This window comes from Scyliorhinus canicula, chromosome 19, assembly GCF_902713615.1.
Source record: "Scyliorhinus canicula chromosome 19, sScyCan1.1, whole genome shotgun sequence".
NCBI lineage: Eukaryota > Metazoa > Chordata > Chondrichthyes > Carcharhiniformes > Scyliorhinidae > Scyliorhinus > Scyliorhinus canicula.
This window is the reverse complement of record NC_052164.1, coordinates 15,658,177-15,676,418: the sequence shown is the minus strand read 5'-3', so window position 1 is coordinate 15,676,418 and position 18,242 is coordinate 15,658,177. Positions and strand designations below refer to the sequence as shown.

General features: G+C 44.2%; 2 protein-coding genes across 2 annotated transcripts in view; one reads left to right on the top strand and one right to left on the bottom strand.

Moving 5' to 3' along the window:
- Positions 1 to 549: 549 nt before the first annotated feature.
- On the bottom strand, positions 550 to 7,112 carry nkiras2 (NFKB inhibitor interacting Ras-like 2). Its single transcript, XM_038779549.1, has 4 exons — positions 6,967 to 7,112; positions 4,376 to 4,484; positions 2,151 to 2,392; positions 550 to 942 (listed from the first exon to the last, which is right to left on the bottom strand). The coding sequence occupies exons 2-4, from the start codon at positions 4,467 to 4,469 to the stop codon at positions 706 to 708; spliced, it is 573 nt and encodes a 190-aa protein (XP_038635477.1). The 5' UTR covers positions 4,470 to 4,484; positions 6,967 to 7,112; the 3' UTR covers positions 550 to 705.
- Positions 7,113 to 10,965: 3,853 nt separating this feature from the next.
- Positions 10,966 to 18,242, top strand: part of dnajc7 (DnaJ (Hsp40) homolog, subfamily C, member 7) — a 55,821-nt gene continuing 48,544 nt past the window's right edge. The window contains exon 1 of the mRNA XM_038779897.1: positions 10,966 to 11,118. Coding sequence (XP_038635825.1) covers positions 10,997 to 11,118 — 122 coding nt within the window. The 5' untranslated portion in view covers positions 10,966 to 10,996. The remainder of the gene's footprint in view (positions 11,119 to 18,242) is intronic.

The following is an 18,242-nucleotide window of genomic DNA, read 5'->3' as shown; positions in this document are numbered from 1 at the left end:
TCTATCAAATTATGAAGGGTCCAGATGTGGTGGATGGGGAGAATTAATTTCCCTTTGCAAAGAGATCAATAACCAGGGGGAACAGATCTAAAAGAAACTGGGCAAGGATCAGGGAAGAGCTGAAAAACTCTTTCACCAGATCACGGTGGGGTCTGGAGGTCACTGCCTGAAAGAGTTGTTGAGACAGAAATCCTCATTGCCTTGAAAAATTACTTGGATATGCACTTAAAGTGCCACAGCTCACAGAGATATGAATGCGGAGTTGCAAAATGGGATTAGGCTGCATAGTGCATTTTCAGCTGGAGACGGATCAGATGGGCTGAATGGCCTCCTTCTGTGCCATAGATTTTCCATGTTTCTATGTTACCACAGCTTCATCTGACAACGTATTAGCAAAGAAGCTAATACTGACCATGTCTGTTGCATATAGACGGCTCTTTATAGGTTTCAGTTGAATCTTTCCTTCAATAGAACCTCCAACTCTTTAAACGTTTTTACCTCCATAATAAGTCAATGTACTTCAAAAGTAGAACATTTACATTTATAAGATTACAGGTTCAATATAAATAGAAGATTTATTATGTGAATGAGAACAGCACATTAGCAACATAAATAAGTATACAATTTTGTCAATGGACATATGCTTTGCAGGAATGGAATAAAGTTTTTGCATTTAAATGGAACCGTTGCACTTCAGTTACTGTATTAACTATCAATTGAGCCACTCCCCTTTTTCCGGCTGAGGGGGAATGTGGATTTGCTCTGAGGTTGCGTCATCTTACTGGCCAGATAGACAAATGGCTCGATCAGAGTCTTGCGCTCCATGACAGAAACCTCCCACAGTTTAACCTTCTCCGACTTTGCCCAGTGTTGAACAGCATCATGGTCCACACGTCGTCCCTCCTGTTGTTCACATTTGTTCCCCAGGATTACAATGGTCACCTGCAGAAAGACCCGGGAAGGGAGAGTTTTTAGTGCTAACGCACATTTGAAGCTTTCAAAATACTTTAACATCTGTATAGGTGTTGCTGGTGTTTTTTAAAACATGGTAATATTATTTCAGGAGGAAGTTAATGGTGCAAAGTGACTTCTAGCTCAGGAGCTTCCTCAATGATTCCCTGATAAAAGTACGCCCTTGTGTGGAATTGAGTTAGCGAGACCACAGGTTTATTCCCTGATCTGTGACGAGATAGCTAACTCAGTCCCATTCCCCAGCTCCAGCCCTATAACGTTACAGGTTTGTTTCTCTCAAGTGCCAATCCAATTCATCACCTCCACTTCCACTCTGGCACTAAATTGGAGAGCTGACAGGAACGATTGCCGGCCTCCTTAAATGCTGGATGATTCTGTGATACAGATCATGAGCCTGGGGCAGAATATTTCACCACGACAAGCAAAGTGGCAGATTGAGTTTTTTGAGCATAGTAGACTGGCTCTGAAGGTGATTCAGCTGAGTGGTTCTCAGGGTGTGTGAATTAATTGCAGGAAAACTACACACAATCTCATTAAAATGTTGGGCGTGGGGTCTGTGTGTTGCAGGATAAAGCAGCAACATACTTTCCCAATGCTTGCTGCAAGAGTCCTGTGTGACATGAGTGCAGGGAACCTGGTGGGCTTAAGACACAGCACACAGAACGGCCTGTAAACTGGCAGTCTCATTTAGATATTTTAGCCTGTTTTAGATATTTACTTCATCGTTTTTTGAGATCAAGGAAAGGGGAGTTTAAATGTGCTAGACAATCCATGATAATTGCGTATGGTCTGTGGAAGAGGTGTTCTTGATGGACTAAATTACCTTTTCCCCATCTCATATTTTACATTCTTGTCAGAGTAGTTCATGTATGGAATGCCTGTTGGTACATTTGGGCTATTTTCCTGGGATTGGAATGTGCTTGATGCTGGTAAATGTGGTAGAACTCTCCATTCTTCAGTACCAACATCACTCATCGCGAGAAACAGAAATTTCACCAATGCAGCATTTTCCAACAATTTACAGTTAAGGTGCGTCTCTTTATTCAACTGTTCAGGTAGTATTAAGTGTAATCGGAAACCATTAAACAAAGGGAAATATCCATTATTTTTTAGTCAAGCACAAAGGAACATGGAAATGTTTTGGTGGCCGGATCACAGAACATTGTCTATCACAATACCTCTTTCTTATCACGGGATCTGTCGATTTCCTTCTTGAGAGCTTCGACTCGTTTGAAGGATTCCCGGCTGTCTACACTGTACACCAACACAAACCCATCAGCAAAGGAGTAGTAGTGCTTGGGAAGCTCAACGCCTTCCCTCAGGCCTCTTGTGTCATAAAAGCGCACCTGCTCCCGGACACCACGATCTGTCTCTATAGAGCCAACATAAATATCTTCCAGGGTTTCATTTGTCTCGGAACCTTTGGGGGTAAAAAAAAAGGGAAGAGAATTCAAGGCGTTGCGTATACAATTCTTAGAGGTCTTGACAGGACTGCTGCTGAAAGGCTGTTTTGCCTGGCTGGAGAGTCTCGAAATCGAGAGCAGAATCTCAGGGTGAGGAATTGGGCATTTAGGACAGAGGTGAGGAGAAATTTCTTCACTCGTGAGATTGTGAATCTCTGGAATTTTCTGTTCCAGAGCTGTGAATGCTCAGTTATTGAGTATATATGCAAGACTGAGGTTCATGAGATTTTTGAATACCACAGAAATCAAATGATAAGAACGGGAGTAGGCCATTCAGCCCCTCGAGCCTGACACGCCATTCAATCAGATCATGCTAATCTGTGGCCTAACTCCGTATAACTGCCTTTGGTCTATATCCCTTAATATCTTTGCTTTACAAAAATTTGGCTCAGATTTAAAATTAACAACTGTTCTAGCTTCAACTGTTTGTGGGAGAGAGTTCCAAACCTCTACCAGCCTTTGCACAAAGATGTGCTTCCTAACATCTCTCTTGAACGGTCTGGCCCCAATTTTTAGACTATGTCCTCTAGTTTTAGAATCTCCAACAAGTGGAAATAATTCATCTTTAATCTACCCTGTCTTTTCAAGACTTTGATCAGATCACCCCTGCACCTTCTAAAAACAGGCCTAATTTGAGTATTCACTCCTCGTAACTTAACCCCTGTGGTCCAAGTATCATTTTTGTAAACCTGTGTTGCACTCCCTCCAAGGCCAATATATACTTCCTAAGGTGTGGTGCCCGGAACTGCTCACAGTACTCTAAGTGGGGTTCTAACCAAGATTTTATATAACTACAGCATAACATCTGTGTCTTTATACTCTTAACCTTCAAGGTATAATGGCGAGCATATAATTAGCCTTTTTGGTTATTTTCTGCACTTGTGTGTAGCATTTTAAAGATCTATGCACCTGAAGCACCAAGTCTCTCAGACATCCACTGTACCCCACCTCTTTCCAATTAGAAAGGACCTTGTTTTATCCTTTTTTTGGTTCACAACTGATAAGCTCACAAGTGCTTACACTGAACTCCATCTGCCACAATTTTGCCCATTCACCTTGTCTGCCAATATCTCTTTCCAATTTTATGCTATCATCCAGACTGGAAAATGCAAAGATCAGTCAGCATCAGAGTAAGATTCCTGACTGAAAGAGTAATACATTTTTCTGTTATGCACTCCTAGTGACTTGTATTTCACTTTCTTCAGTATTCAACAACTGCACATGCATTTACCTACTTTTTGTTACTAGAGAGGTGTCCATTCACCCACCACTGCAGCTCCCCAAGAATGCATTTGGAGAGCCGGTGTGGACACAGTGGGCCGAATGGCCTCTTTCTGCACCGTAACACTTCTGTGATTCGTAGCTAGCTCAAGCTCCGGGCCATAAACCAAGCCAGAGACTAAAGCAGTGAGTATCAAATGGTGGGAAATTCACCTGCTTGCTAGTGGAAGTTAGGGTGCAGCTGCTGCTTTAAGGGACATACCTTAAACTGCTGTCCATGGGACAAGGTGTAATGTATAATCCCATGTAATCAGTAGGCAGAACACAGCAGCAGTCCTACAGGTCAGACTTGCCAACATAGCCTCCCAGTTACCATTGTATGTATATAGTCTCACCTTCAAACAGAGAAATCACATTATTGTGTTACCAATCCTTGTTGTATGCTTGGTGTGCTTGCAACAGCCATCTCTGGTTAAATCCCAAGTGTTGGCCCATCAGCGCACATTACTGGCTTAATATCTTTTTAAAACATCTTTCCTTACAGACTTTTATTCGACAATTGATTGGTGGCCACAGCACAATTCCACCAGCAAGATTCATTATATCGGATCTCTCCATTCAGCATATGCCCAATGCACCATGAAACCATCCTTCCCTATCCACATTCAACATTCTAGTTAAAAGCATTTTTTTGTTCAATATGTTGCCTCTGCACTCACCAACAATATGGTTTCCATAGAGAAGCTGTTCCAAAATGGCAGTTTTTCCAACTGATGCCATGCCACAAACCACCACCTTACAACTCTTCCCCATCGCACTCTTCTGGAACTGCCAACACAAGTAAAGAGAAGTGGACAGAACAAAATAAGTGAAAATGTTTTAAAACACTCAGCACAAAGCATGTGAGGAACATCAATATACAGAATTAGCTTTAAAACCTTCAGTACTTCTGGCTTGTAAGTGACATAATCAAATTCACACAGCGCAGATTGGAAGAATAAAGTGCCAATATCATTAGCGGAAAGCACGGAAGTAGATTCAACATTAACTTTCCGAAGAGAATTGGATATACATTTGGAAAGAAAAAGATTTTAGGGCTGTGGGAAAAGGGAACAGGAGAATGGGACTAATTACATAACCGGCACAGGCAAAATGGGATTATTCTGTGTTGCACGATTCCAAATGTTCAAGAAATAGGTAGGAAGAAAATCCCAAATGGTGGAAATCTTTACGGAACCTTGATAATCTGCATTACTGGTTGGGTTGGTTTAGTTTCACACAAACTGGCAAAATTCAGTTGGACGTTTTAATACATTTTTTAGAGTCTCTGGGCTCATGATTCAGCATTATAAGTGGCTCTTATCTTATTGTTCAGTAATTGGTAGGATTGACCATACAAGCAGATTCTCACTAGCATGGTCAAGCGGTCCTAACTGCAGATTTGTGTGTATGCTCCAGTTCACTCAGGGAGTTTGAGTTGCTGTGGCAACATGCAATTTGACAGGCATGTTGTCATCTGAAGCTATGAATAGTGATGGAAGAGGCCCCAATTTTCTTTCTATCACTTGGTTGACCAGGTATCTCTCCTGCTCTTGACTCCTGCCATTGGCGTCTGTTGGAAGGATTTGCAGATTGATACTCAACCTGTTTGGCTGTGTATTAAATGCACCTTCCATGACCATCAAATCCTGGGATGGGACTCGAACCCAGAGCTCGGTGCAGCAGTCTCCTTAACCGCATGATTACATGGATCAGTTGTACTCCAATCAATTATACAAAAAAAAAACATCAATTGCCGTTTTTTCACTATCTATGCATTCAGTTTATTATTCATAATGATGTATTTATATTCTGGCTTTCTTGTTTTTCCCCCCTCGTTAGCATCAAGTCCTGATCTGCCCAGACTCCCTGGCCCAAATCCACCGTCTTCCTCAAAGAGTGAAACCCAGGGCAAAAATTGAGACACACTCGGCTACTCTGTCCCCATCCAACCCACCTTTCTCTCTTCCTCCAAGCTTGGCCTGAGAGCCAGGGCTGGTCAAATGAAAAACTGAGTGAATTGAAACAGCAGCCGAGGAAAAATGAATGTATGAATCTGGCAGAAAGGGATAAAGAAAGGGGAGGCAGAGACAGAATACGACAGGCAAGCACAGGGGCACGGGTGATGGATAACGATGATGTGGAGATGCCGGCGTTGGACTTGGGGTGGGCACAGTAAGAAGTCTGACAACGCCACGGTTAAAGTCCAACAGGTTTGCTTGGAATCACTAGCTTTCGGAGCGCAGCTCCTTCACTCACCTGATGCATTTCCAAAAAAAAATCTCTTATTAGCAAATAATGCATTGGATGAAAGCCGCACCAGATTCAATCAAAAATAGAGAGCTCAAAAAATAGTGCCACGTTTTTAGGGTTTCGAAAGCTAGTGATTCCAAACAAACCTGTTGGGACTTTAACCCTGGTGTTGTGAGACTTCTAACGATGGATAAAGAGATGGTGAAAGTCAGGCTTGAGGGGAAAAAAGTGAGAAAGGCTGGTAATCATGGGGAGGGGTATGGGTTACATTAGTGATGCCGATGGAGGGATAAATATTGGTCAGGGCACGGGGGAGAATTCTCCCCCCCCCCCCCGGCCCGCCACCAGATCTTCCACATCCACCTGAGAAGGGGGGGGGGGGGGCGAACACCTCATTACGGGCAGCACGGGAGCATTGTGGATAGCACAATTGCTTCACAGCTCCAGGGTCCCAGGTTCAATTCCAGCTTGGGTCACTGTCTGTGCGGAGTCTGCACATCCTCCCCCTGTGTGCGTGGGTTTCCTCTGGGTGCTCTGGTTTCCTTCCACAGTCCAAAGCTGTGCAGTTTCGGTGGATTGGCCAATGCTAAACTGCCCTTAGTGTCCCAAAATTGCCCTTAGTGTTGGGTGGGGTTACTGGGTTATGGGGATAGGGTGGAGGGTAGGGTGCTCTTTCCAAGAGCCGGTGCAGACTCGATGGGCTGAATGGCCCCCTTCTGCACTGTAAATTCGATGATAATCTATGAAAGACAGCGCCTCTGGCAGTGTGGCACTCCCTCAGTGTCAGCCCTGGATTCCTGTGCTGGGGGGGGGGGGGGGGGGGGTGTAACCCCACAACCTTCCGACCCAGTGGCACCATTGGGTCACATCTGACAATGAGGCCAAACTAAAAGCTTCCATCAGAACTGAGGTCGACAAGGGGCGGGGTTAACGCTGAACAAATGCATCAACATTGCCACTCCAATCTCTCTCCTATTTACAAATACTACACCGGCGTCGGTTTTCTTTTTTTCATTACCCGGAATATCCGCGGGGAATCAGAATATTCAGGCTGATTAACGGTGAAAGTAAACCGGCGCCTTTTCTCTTCAGGACAAGCCCGTCCTTCAGCCCCCAAACAAACAACAAGATCGCGCGCGGGACAAGCTTGACCGCTGGCCCGACTCCGCGCACAGCGCCCTCTCCAGGCCCGGAGACTTCCTCACCTCTCAGTGAGGAGTTGACCTGGAGTTTGGAGGTGGCAGGGAGGCACTATAGGGATTGGAAGTTATTCAAATCCACCAAACTGTTTTGTTTTTGTTGTTGTGGCAAATTCTGTTCCAAGTGCACTGTTTCCCCGAGAAAGAAAAACTTGCATCTGGACAGCACTTTTCCACAACCTTTGACTCAAAGCCTTCTGCTGTCAGGCACTTCCTTAGTCATAGAATTTACAGTGCAGGAGGGGACCATGGAGTCCGCACCGGCCCTTGGAAAGAACAATCTACCTAAGGCCACTCCTCCCACCTTTTCCCCGTAACCCCACCTAACCTTTTTTGTTTTGAAGCACTAGCTTTCGGAGCACAGCTCCTTCCTCAGGTGAACGAAGAGGTGGGTTCCAGAAAAATAAAAGCAAATTACTGCGGATGCTGGAATCTGAAACAAAAGACAAAATGCTGGAAAATCTCAGCAAGTCAGCTTTGACAAAGAGTCATCGGACTCGAAACGTTAGCTCTTTTCTCTCCCTACAGATGCTGCCAGACTTGCTGAGATTTTCCAGCATTTTGTCTTTTGTTTCGGGTTCCAGAAACATATATAGACCAATTTCTGGAAATGGGAACGATGGATAAAGAAAGCGAAAATCAGACTTTCGGAAAAAAACGTGAGAAAGGCTGATAATCATGGGAGGGGCAGGAGTTTTATTAGTTTCTGGAACCCACCTCTTCATTCACCTGAGGAAGGAGCTGTGCTCCGAAAGCTAGTGATTCGAAACAAACCTGTTGGGACTTTAACCTGGTGTTGTAAGACGTCTTACTGTGCTCACCCCAGTCCAATGCCGGCATTTCCACATTATAACCTTTATTGGACACTAAGGGCAATTTAGCATACCCAATCCACCTAACCTGCACATATTTGGATTGTGGGGAGGAAAAAACAGAGCACTCGGAGGACCCCAGACTACACACAGACAGTGACCCAAGTCGGGATTCAGACCTGGGACCCTGGAGCTGTGAAGCAACTATGCTAACCACTGTGCTACCGTGCTGCCCTAGGTCGCTGTTGTAAAGTAGCAGATGCAGCAGCCAATTTGCACACAGCAAGTTCACATAGTGGTTAGCACTGTTGCTTCGCAGCTCCAGGGACCCAGATTTGATTCCCGGCTTGGGTCATTGTCTGTGCAGAGTCTGCATGTTCTCCCTGTGTCGGCATGGGTTTCCTCCAGGTGCTCCGGTTTCCTCCCACAAGTCCCGAAAGATGTGCTTGTAAGGTAAATTGGACATTCTGAATTTTCCCTCAGTGGACCCGAACAGGCGCTGGAAAGGTGACTAGAGGATGTTCACAGTAACGTTGTTGCAGTGTTAATGTAAGCCTACTTGTGACAATAATAAAGATTATTATTAGGAACTAATGATCATATAATCTGTGCCCACGATGTTGATTGAGGGGTAAATGTTGGATAGGATACCAGAGGTAACTCCCCTTATCACCGTGTATACGAGAGTGCAGACTTGGTCTCCGTTTAATATCTTATCCGAAAGATAGGACTTTCATCAGTGCAGCACTCAGTACTGTACTGAAATGCTAGTTTGATGTTTGCGCTTAACACTTTGAAGTGGGGCTTGAACACACAACCTGACTCAGAGGTGTGAGTGCTGACACCTAAATTGAAATATCATTACATCCATTATATTCAAAACATCTATCTGTTCAGCCCATTTATGCTGAACAAAAGCTTCAATTGTATCTCATCAGTATGCAAGAGCTGTCAAGTAATTTATAATCCAATTGAAGACACAGTACTTATTCAGCAACTCCCCCAGTGGTGCATTGTGGTTGCTGTACCTAATAACTCGTCAAGGTTTCTCTGCAGAACCTCCAAAATGTACAACCACCAAGCTAGAAAAACAAGGGCAATTGACTCGTTGGAATGCCTTCATCTTCAAGTTTCCCTCCAAGTCGCACACCATCCTGGCTTGGACATATACTATTGTTCCTACCGCTTTTCTGGGTCAAAATCCTGGATTTCACTGCCTAATAAAAATGTGGAAGTATCTTCAATGTGCGGACTACTACAGTTCAAAAGAAGGCAGTTCACTACCACCGTCTCCGGGGCACATTCGGTTGAACAACAAATGCTGACATTTTCAGTGATGCCTGATGTCCATGAGGCTGCACCTCGGTGGGGAGTGGGGCAAGGGGAAGTGTTTGACGAGGAACAAAAATTTACTTTCAGGGTAACTGGAAAATGAGCTAGTGGATTTCAGACCATTCAGTAACTGAAAGCTTGAATTGGACAAAGATCAGGGATAAAGGTTATGTTGACCAGTGGAAGGTTGTGTTGGATCCCAGAGTCAGCATTAAAAAGATAAACATTCGGAGTAGGATTAGATTGCCTTTCTTGGAACTGGTGCCGGTTTGGATTGCCTCCATCTTTGCCCTAGTGCTTAAACGTACTTTTGCAATAGAAAACAATATATAATTTACTCCAAATTGGCACAAACTGAGCACAAAGAAAATAAATGAGGGAAATAGAAATAGCGTTCCATTGCACTTTTGAGATTGAAAACAATAAATCAAATTGTTTTGGAGATTTACAAAGGATACCGAACTGTGCATGAATTCAGGTTACGTTACATATTTGCCCCAGGCCACAACACCTCTGAGTACGTGAGGATTAAATCTGCTAGGTTCCTGCTTTTGATTGTTATTCAGTTAATTGCTAATGTAGACTTCCGATATAACTGAATTCAGCTGTGATGCACAAAGAATCAACTAAACTTCTAATACTGACTGAGGTATTAGACAATATATTGGAAGGTAGACATTGACCATAAGAATGAGTCAACATCTTCAGAACAAGATGGGAAAAAATGGAACCACACAAAATACAATTGCCATCAAAATAGGTCACGTTTTTAAAAAACAATTCAAGAACATCACATTTACAATTTTGGCCTTTTTGATGGCGTCCGTAGCACAAATAATTTCAGCATGTTCACAGCCTGTACCAGTGACAAGCTGGTGTTAATGTTAAGGAATAATGCTAGGCAGTGATGTTGTCAATCAGTGCCTATGCCAACAGTGCACGTGTCTGTCATTGTCAACACTTGTATTGGTAGTGTCAGACCATACCTGTAGCAATCAATCCAGTTCTTATTCAAGTAGTGACAGTGCCAGGCAATGTTATTGCCAGCAGGTGATACCTGATGTTTTAGTCGTGGTGCCAGCGCCTAGAATTATTTTATTGTTCTTTCACGGAGTGTGGGTGTTATTGGCTAGCCCAGCATCCCTAATAGTAAGTATCATCATTGCCAAGGTGCCAGGCATAGCCTGTGTTGATAGAGACTTGACAGGCAGTGCAATTGCCATTAATGCCAATGCCAAGCTGTGATTACCATCAGTGCCATTGTACGAGGTTTTGTCAATAGTGGCAGCACCAGGGTCAGGTTGGGTAATTTCCAGAAATGCCATGGCTCTAGGTACTGGTTGTGCCAGACATAGGCTATGTCGGTAATGTAAACGGTGGGTGGTGTAATTACCATCGATGCCACAATGTCAGGTGATTACTATTAGTGCCAATGCCGGGTTGTGTATTGCCATCAGTGCCACGATACCAGGGATTGTTTATGCTGGTGGTGCCCGCAATGTAATTACCATCAGTGCCATGGTGCCTGGCATTGTTTGCGCTGGTGGTGCCAGCAATGTAATGACCATGATGCCAGGCATTGCCTATATTGGTATTGTTGGTGTCAAGCAGTGTCATTACCATGGTCGTGCCAGTGTTAGTCCTCCAGCAGCTTGGGAGGTCAGCGGTGATTTCTGCCGCAGGGGCTCTCTTGCCCCACCGCCGGATGGCGAGCTCTTTGTTCCGGAAGCCGGTGCCGGGCTCCGGGTGTTGGGAAATGGCGGCCGGAGACTGCGATGTGACGATGGCCCCGGAGCCGAGCGGAGCCGGAGAGGCAGATGCGGAGAGGTAGAGAGAGAGCCGGGCAGGGATGACTGTCAAAGCCCCGGAGGGGAGGGCGAAAAACCGAGCGACGGAACGATTAAATAAAAACTAAACCCGGGCTGGGCCCCGCGCCTCGAGTAGAAACGGTGCCGGGCTAGCTCCCGGCCGCACGGTGATCCAAAAGCCCCCAGGGAGCGGGTGGGATACGGGCCCCCCGGCGGTGGGGTAGAGGCGGTCAAGCCCGTAGAGACAAACCAGCTCCGGTGGAAGGAGATCCCGAGGCCCCCTCGGCTGCAGCCACGGCCCTTTGCAGTCACCCATTCAAAACGCGCTTCAGAGATTTGTCCGGTTTATATAAATGACTGAAAACAGCGGCTCATTTCTCAGCCGAGATGCTGCTGGAGGGTCCCACTGCGCAACCCATCAGCTGTGATTTGTGTTCATGTTTCTTCACTCAATCAGTAGTTCCCATTTGTAATAACAAGTCTTGGGTAATTTTTGCGTGTGTGTGACTGGAGGGAATCTCTTCTCGATATCCACGTGGGGTTTGATACCAAGAAGGAAATGGTAATCCCTCCTCCCCTTTAAATACTAGAACCTTCCACTTAGAATTCGTACGCAGATGTTATTGGCATTTTCCCCTGAGATCAGCGTGCACTCACTCCACCGAGGAGGTTGACTTGCTTGGTTCCCACATGCTTCTCAATCAATGATTTGCTCAGTCAAGTGCATGCGGTTCTCGGCTGTGCAGCAGCCAGAGGTTACTCACTGGAATGATGAGTCCTTTCATACTGGTTAAGCAAGTTCCTCTCCCCACCTTCTCTTTAGATGTGACCTTCACAAAGCGCAGGAGAAGGCCATTTGGCCCGTCGAGTCTGCACCCATCCTCCGAAAGAGCACCCTACCTACCATTATCCACTTCTTGTCTACACCTAAACTATCCCCGTGAACTAACCTGCACATCCCTTGACACTTAAGGGGCAATTTTGCATGGCCAGGCCACCTGACCTGTACATTTTTGGACCGTGGGAGGAAAACAGAGCACCCGGAGGAAATCCACACAGACACGGGAAGAACGTGCAAACTTCGCACAGGCAGTCATCCAAGGCTGAAATCCAACTTGGGTCCCTGGCACTGTGAGGCAGCATTGCTAATTACTGTGCTACGGTGCCTTCTCAGAAAATATATCGACGTTATGTGCAATTGGAAATTGATTAATTCCTCAGTTCTGTATTTGTTTGCAGCGAAGTCTGAAGGCAGTACCAGAAGTGCTGTTAGACAGCTATGGGGATTGTAAAACCAGTCCATTGGATGTTGAGGATTAGGGGTAATTTAATTAGGTTCTTTTGGGTGATTAAAGGATTTGGCGGGGCAGACAGGGAGAAATTCTCTCTTGTGATGAGAAGCCCAGAAGAAGAGGGCAAAACTTTAATACTAGAACTTCAGGAAGTGGTTCTTCACACATGGTAGTGGAAATCTGAAACATTTTCCCAAAATATGTTCAGGCTAGGTCAATTGAAACTTTCAAACTGAAATGGTTAGATTTTTGTTAAGCGTGGTTATTTAAGGATTACAGAACAAGACTGACGTGTGGGATTGTGAGGCAGATGAGCCATCGTCTAACTGAATGGAGGGACAGGTTCAAGCGGCTGAATCATCCACTCCTGGGTCTTTGTTTCTTTTAATCATGACTATTGTTGCGATCCCAGCTGATAATACCAGAGAAGTCAGATCCCACATGAAACCTATCTTAATAGATCCTAACTTTTGTTCAGAAACTGGAGGAAAGTTACTGAACAAATGCACAAGAGTCTGCAGATGAACATTTGGTACATATAAAATAGTTATTAAACAAGAGAAAAATGAACTGTCACACCAGACAAAAAAGTTGGAAAATTTTCACAAGAGGATGCTTCAAATTCACACTTCCTTTGCCCCACCAATATCTTTACAGGCATACACAGTTACAACTAGCTTGACACACAAAAGTTTGGCAATGGCATTGTTGCAAATGGTTTTCCTCCAGTGAATTCCTGAGCATTCATTCATTGCTTCTCACCCAACCTCTATTCCCCCCCTCCCAAGGTGCCCAAAAGACATACTCTAAGCTCAGTTTTCCAGTGGCACCTCTGCTAAACTGGTCACTTTATGGAGTTCTATACCCAATTAGTCAGTCAACCATTGCCCCAATAGCCTTGCAGTGTTTTCTTAGAGAACTGGAAATTCCTGTCATCATCCTTTGACACATATTAAACACTTTCTCCTTTCTTTTCTCTCTGCCTGTGTCATTTGTCCACTGTCACTAGGCAACAGTAAAGATTTTCTTCCAGAATCACTAAATTTTTAATCAATCTCTCTTTTTAAAATTTTTAAATATAAATTTAGAGTACCCAATTCATTTTTTTTCAATTAAGGGACAACTTAGCGTGGCCAATCCACCGACCCTGCACATCTTTTGGGTTGTAGGGGTGAGACTCACACAGAAACGGGGCAAATGTGCAAACTCCACACGGACAGTGACCCGGGGCCAGGATCGAATCTGGGTCCTCAGCGCCGTGAGCAGCAGTGCTAACCACTGCGCCACCATGCCGCCCACATTTTAACCAATCTCTTAACCTGCAGAGGTTATAATACCCATTAAAAATGGATTATATGGAACCAAACCCAAAAATCTGATCAAGTCCATCCAGATGTCCCAGCATCAAAGGTCAGAAACAAAACCTAAGTGAAACTAGAACCCTTTTTACCTTACATAACACACATATATATTTGCAACTTAAAAATTATACATTGCTCCTAACACTATTGGTGATTCTTTTATTTCACTCCTAAAAGAAGTAACTTGTCCTGAATGTAAGAAAACATTTACTGAATCATGAATTACATTGTAGTAAATGGAACAGTGCTTTTTACAAGTGATATTTCTGAAATATTTACAAATTCCCAAGTTACATTAAGAGTATGTGTTTATATACATATATAGGAATAAGGCAGGGGACTAGAACTAGATTGCTCTTTCAGAGAATAAGCCAGGAGGACTGTGGGTCAACTGGCCACTACTGTAATTATTTTATCTGCTATTTCACAAGTGGCAATTTTACTAAATTCAATGTACAGTTAGCATTTTGATCTGTTTTGCTGTATCTTTTATCTAGGACTTGTTAGAAGGCTTTGGGTCAGCTCTGATTCTTCCCACACGCATCCTTTGAATGCCATTATTATCAAGTAGCTCGAGTTAACCTTTGATGTGGATTCTTGCATCAGTGGCCATTTGGCTGCCGCACCTGTCTGGGCTCTCTGAAAGATTTAGTCCCCTCTTTTAACCTTTCCATGTACATTTGGAAAAAAAAAAATGAAAATCGCTTATTGTCACGAGTAGGCTTCAATGAAGCTACTGTGAAAAGCCCCTAGTCGCCACATTCTGGCGCCTGTCCGGGGAGGCTGGTACGGGAATCAAACCATGCTGCTGGCCTGCTTTAAAAGCCAGCGATTTAGCTGAGTGAGCTAAACTAAATTTTTGCCCTTTTGTTTTGAAAGTTGATAATGGATTCTCCGGAGCCTAGTTTCCTGTAAGGTATTACATGCCTTAGCAATTCTCTGCGTTGTTAGAACAAAAACCTCCTGCATTTTCCTTTACTCTTTTGGTAATCCTAAATATGTGTGTGCGTACACACACAGACTTGGGTCTGAGTTCATTAAGTAATTCTTTCTCACACTCAACTTCACAAGCGTCTGGGACACTCTTTCTGTGTTCCAAATTGTGCTATCAAAATGCTTGTTTGCTGGATCTTGTGGAGCAGAGAGAAATAAATTAAGTCATCCCATAGAACATAGAACATTACAGCGCAGTACAGGCCCTTCGGCCCACGATGTTGCGCCGTCCTGTGAAACCCCTCTAAAGTCCCTCTACACTATTCCCTTATCGTCCATATGCCTATCCAATGACCATTTGAATGCGTTTAGTGTTGGCGAGTCCACTGCTGTTGCAGGCAGGGCATTCCACGCCCTTACTACTCTCTGAGTAAAGAATCTACCTCTGACATCTGTCCTATATCTATCTCCCCTCAATTTAAAGCTATGTCCCCTCGTGCTGGACATCACCATCCGAGGAAAAAGGCTCTCACTGTCCACCCTATCTAATCCTCTGATCATCTTGTATGCCTCAATTAAGTCACCTCTTAACCTTCTTCTCTCTAACGAAAACAGCCTCAAGTCCTTCAGCCTTTCCTCATATGATCTTCCCTCCATACCAGGCAACATTCTTGTAAATCTCCTCTGTACCCTTTCCAATGCTTCCACATCCTTCCTATAATGTGGCGACCAGAACTGCACACAATATTCCAAATGCGGCCGCACCAGAGTTTTGTACAACTGCAACATGACCTCATGGCTCCGAAACTCAATTCCTCTACCAATAAAAGCTAACACACCGTACGCCTTCTTAACAACCCTCATTATAACTAAACATTTAAGCTCTGTCGATAAATGATGATTTATCGTGTGATGCAAGTTCCAAAATGTGATTTTAACCGTGATTTTAAAAATGAAAGTCATTAAACAGCAGAGGAATTTGTAGGTAAAAAAAGATGCTGGGCAGTGAGCAAGTCAATGGCTTCAAACCTTCAAACGGCTTCAAAGTTGAACCTTTTAAGCTTTATGTTCTCACATTTATTTTCTCAGAATTAATCCGTGGCTTCCAGAGAAGTGGGTAATGCCAGCATAGTAAAGTGATCAGAATAATTGTTTCTTGGGAGTAATTTTAATCAATAGCTGTCATGTGTTTAAGGCTTTCTGTAGAACACTGATTGACGAAGGGAGTAAAGGTTTATGGGGGCATATAGGAAAGTGGAGTTGAGGCCAGAGTCAGATCAGCTATTTTCTTATCGGAAGGCACAGCAGGCTCGAGGGGCTGAATGGCCTTCCCCTGCTCCTGATTCTTGTGTTGAGGTGATATTGGCCTGTGGACAAACACCCATCACATGTTTATTCTACATTCACTATGCCCAGGAACACTCCAGGTTTATGGCAATCTTGAAGCTTGGACTCAGAATCAATCTTAGACTGATGATCAGATTTAAACTTATTTTCAGGCAATCTGCATGACCCTTGAATTATACTATGCATGCTATAGTTACTCATTTGCCACAAATCAATTAATAATCAACCAATGGTTGCAAGAGGGATAATACCAGAACGGAGAGGTTAGAGCTGTCAGGGTATAAATGGCTAGGGTGCTTTTCTCTGGAAATGCAAAGGCTGAGGGATGAGGGAGATCTCCTCAATTATTATGTGGTTTGGAGAGGAGGATGGAGAGAAAATGCTTCTATTTCTGAGAAAGTCCAAAACTGAAGGGCATGCCAAAACAAATTCCGCTACCTGGGGATCCAAATTGCCAGAGACGGGACACGGATCTTCAAATGGAACCTGACAAGTCTGGTGGAGGAAGTGAAGAAGGACTTGTAGAGGTGGGACACACTCCCACTCTCCCTGGCAGGGAAAGTGCAGACAATGAAGATGAACGTACTGCCTAGCTCCTTCCTGTTCAGATCCATACTGATCCACATACCCAAGGCCTTTTTTAACACAATAGACAAAATGATCATGGTGCTTGTGTGTGTGTGTGGTGGTGGTGGGGTGGGGGTTGGGAATCCAAAGATCCCCCAAAAGGTCCTACAGAGGAAGAGAAGCATGGGAGACCTGGCCCTCCCAAACCTGCAATACTGCATTGGGCGGTCACAGCAGAACGATTGAGCGGATGGGTAAGGGAGCCGGAAACAGAATGGGTAAGGATGGAGGAGAACCCCCGCATTGGGGTGTCCCTCTGGGCCTTTGACAGAATACTACACGCGGGTACAGCACCAGCTCTGTTCGAACTGAAATATGTAGCGTGAAATGTGAAAAACAATAAAAACAATTATAAAAAGGGCAGCATGGTGGTGCAGTGGTTAGCACAACTGCCTCTCGGCACCAAGGTCCCAGGTTCGAATCTGGCCCTGGGTCACTGGCCATGCGGAGTTTGCACATTCTCCCCGTGTCTGCGCGTGTTTCGCCCTCACAACCCAAAGATGTGCAGGGTAGAACATAGATCATACCGTGTAGAAAGAGGCCATTCGGCCCATCGAGTCTGCACTTAAGCCCTCATTTCCACCCTAACCCAATAACCCCTCCTAACCCTTTTGGACACTAAGGGCAATTTACCATGGCCAATCCACTTAACCTGCACATCTTTGGACTGGGAGAAAACCGGAGCATCCGGAGAACGTGCAGACTCCACAGCCAGTGGCCCAGGGAATAGAACCTGGGACCCTGGCGCTATGAAGCCACAGTGCTAACCACTATGCTATCGTGCTGTCCCGAAAATTGTCCCTTCAATTGGAAAAATTAATTGGATACTCTTAAAAAAAAAATTTAAAGGTTAATTAAAATAAAACTGAAGGGCATGAATATGAGATGATTAGGTGACCTGAGGAAGGAGTAGTGCTCCAAAAACTAGTGTTTGAAACAAACATGTTGGACTTTAACCTGGTGTTGTAAGACTTCTTACAGTAATAAATATAATAGGGGATTCAGGAGAAAGGTCTTTACCTAGAGTATAATTATTTGCTATCCAGCAGGTTGAGGTGATTAGCATGCAGGCAACTAAAGGAAGGCTCGATAAGTCTATAAGGGAATAAAGGGTTATGCTGTGGTTAGATGAAACAGGGTGGAAGGAAAATTGTGTGGAGCATAAGCACTAGCACAGACCAGTTATGGCGCATGCTGGATTCTCTGTTGTAAATACCGTGTTCTATCTAATGTGAAAAGGAACTGCTGGATGTAATCACCCTCTGTTTTGTGCAACAGAAGCTGATGCTTTGTTTTTAAGCATAAAGAAATGTTCTGATGTTGAAAATTTGCACACCCGGATGGCTGTTTGTTGTATTATTTTAGGAATGCACTTCTTTTCACTTCTTATTCACACATGCTTGCTGATGCCTAACTGAATGCAGAATTGATTGCAACTACTTTCTGTGGTATTTCTTTGTTATAACATGATGAAAATTAAAATATTTTAATATTCAGTGGCAAAAGTCCACCTGCTAATTGTAACAAGTGGTTTCTACAGTAGAAAGCATTGCAGGGGACAAGGGAAATAGTTACCGAGATTG

Bases quoted from the DNA above. Each gene is read 5' to 3' on its own strand.
- nkiras2 (XM_038779549.1), bottom strand. From the start codon at position 4,469: ATGGGGAAGAGTTGTAAGGTGGTGGTTTGTGGCATGGCATCAGTTGGA. The intron at 2,393-4,375 runs GTGAGTGCAGAG...TTACCCCCAAAG, and splicing joins CTATGGAAACCATATTGTTG to GTTCCGAGACAAATGAAACC. The intron at 943-2,150 runs GTATTGTGATAG...GTCTTTCTGCAG, and splicing joins GATCCCGTGATAAGAAAGAG to GTGACCATTGTAATCCTGGG.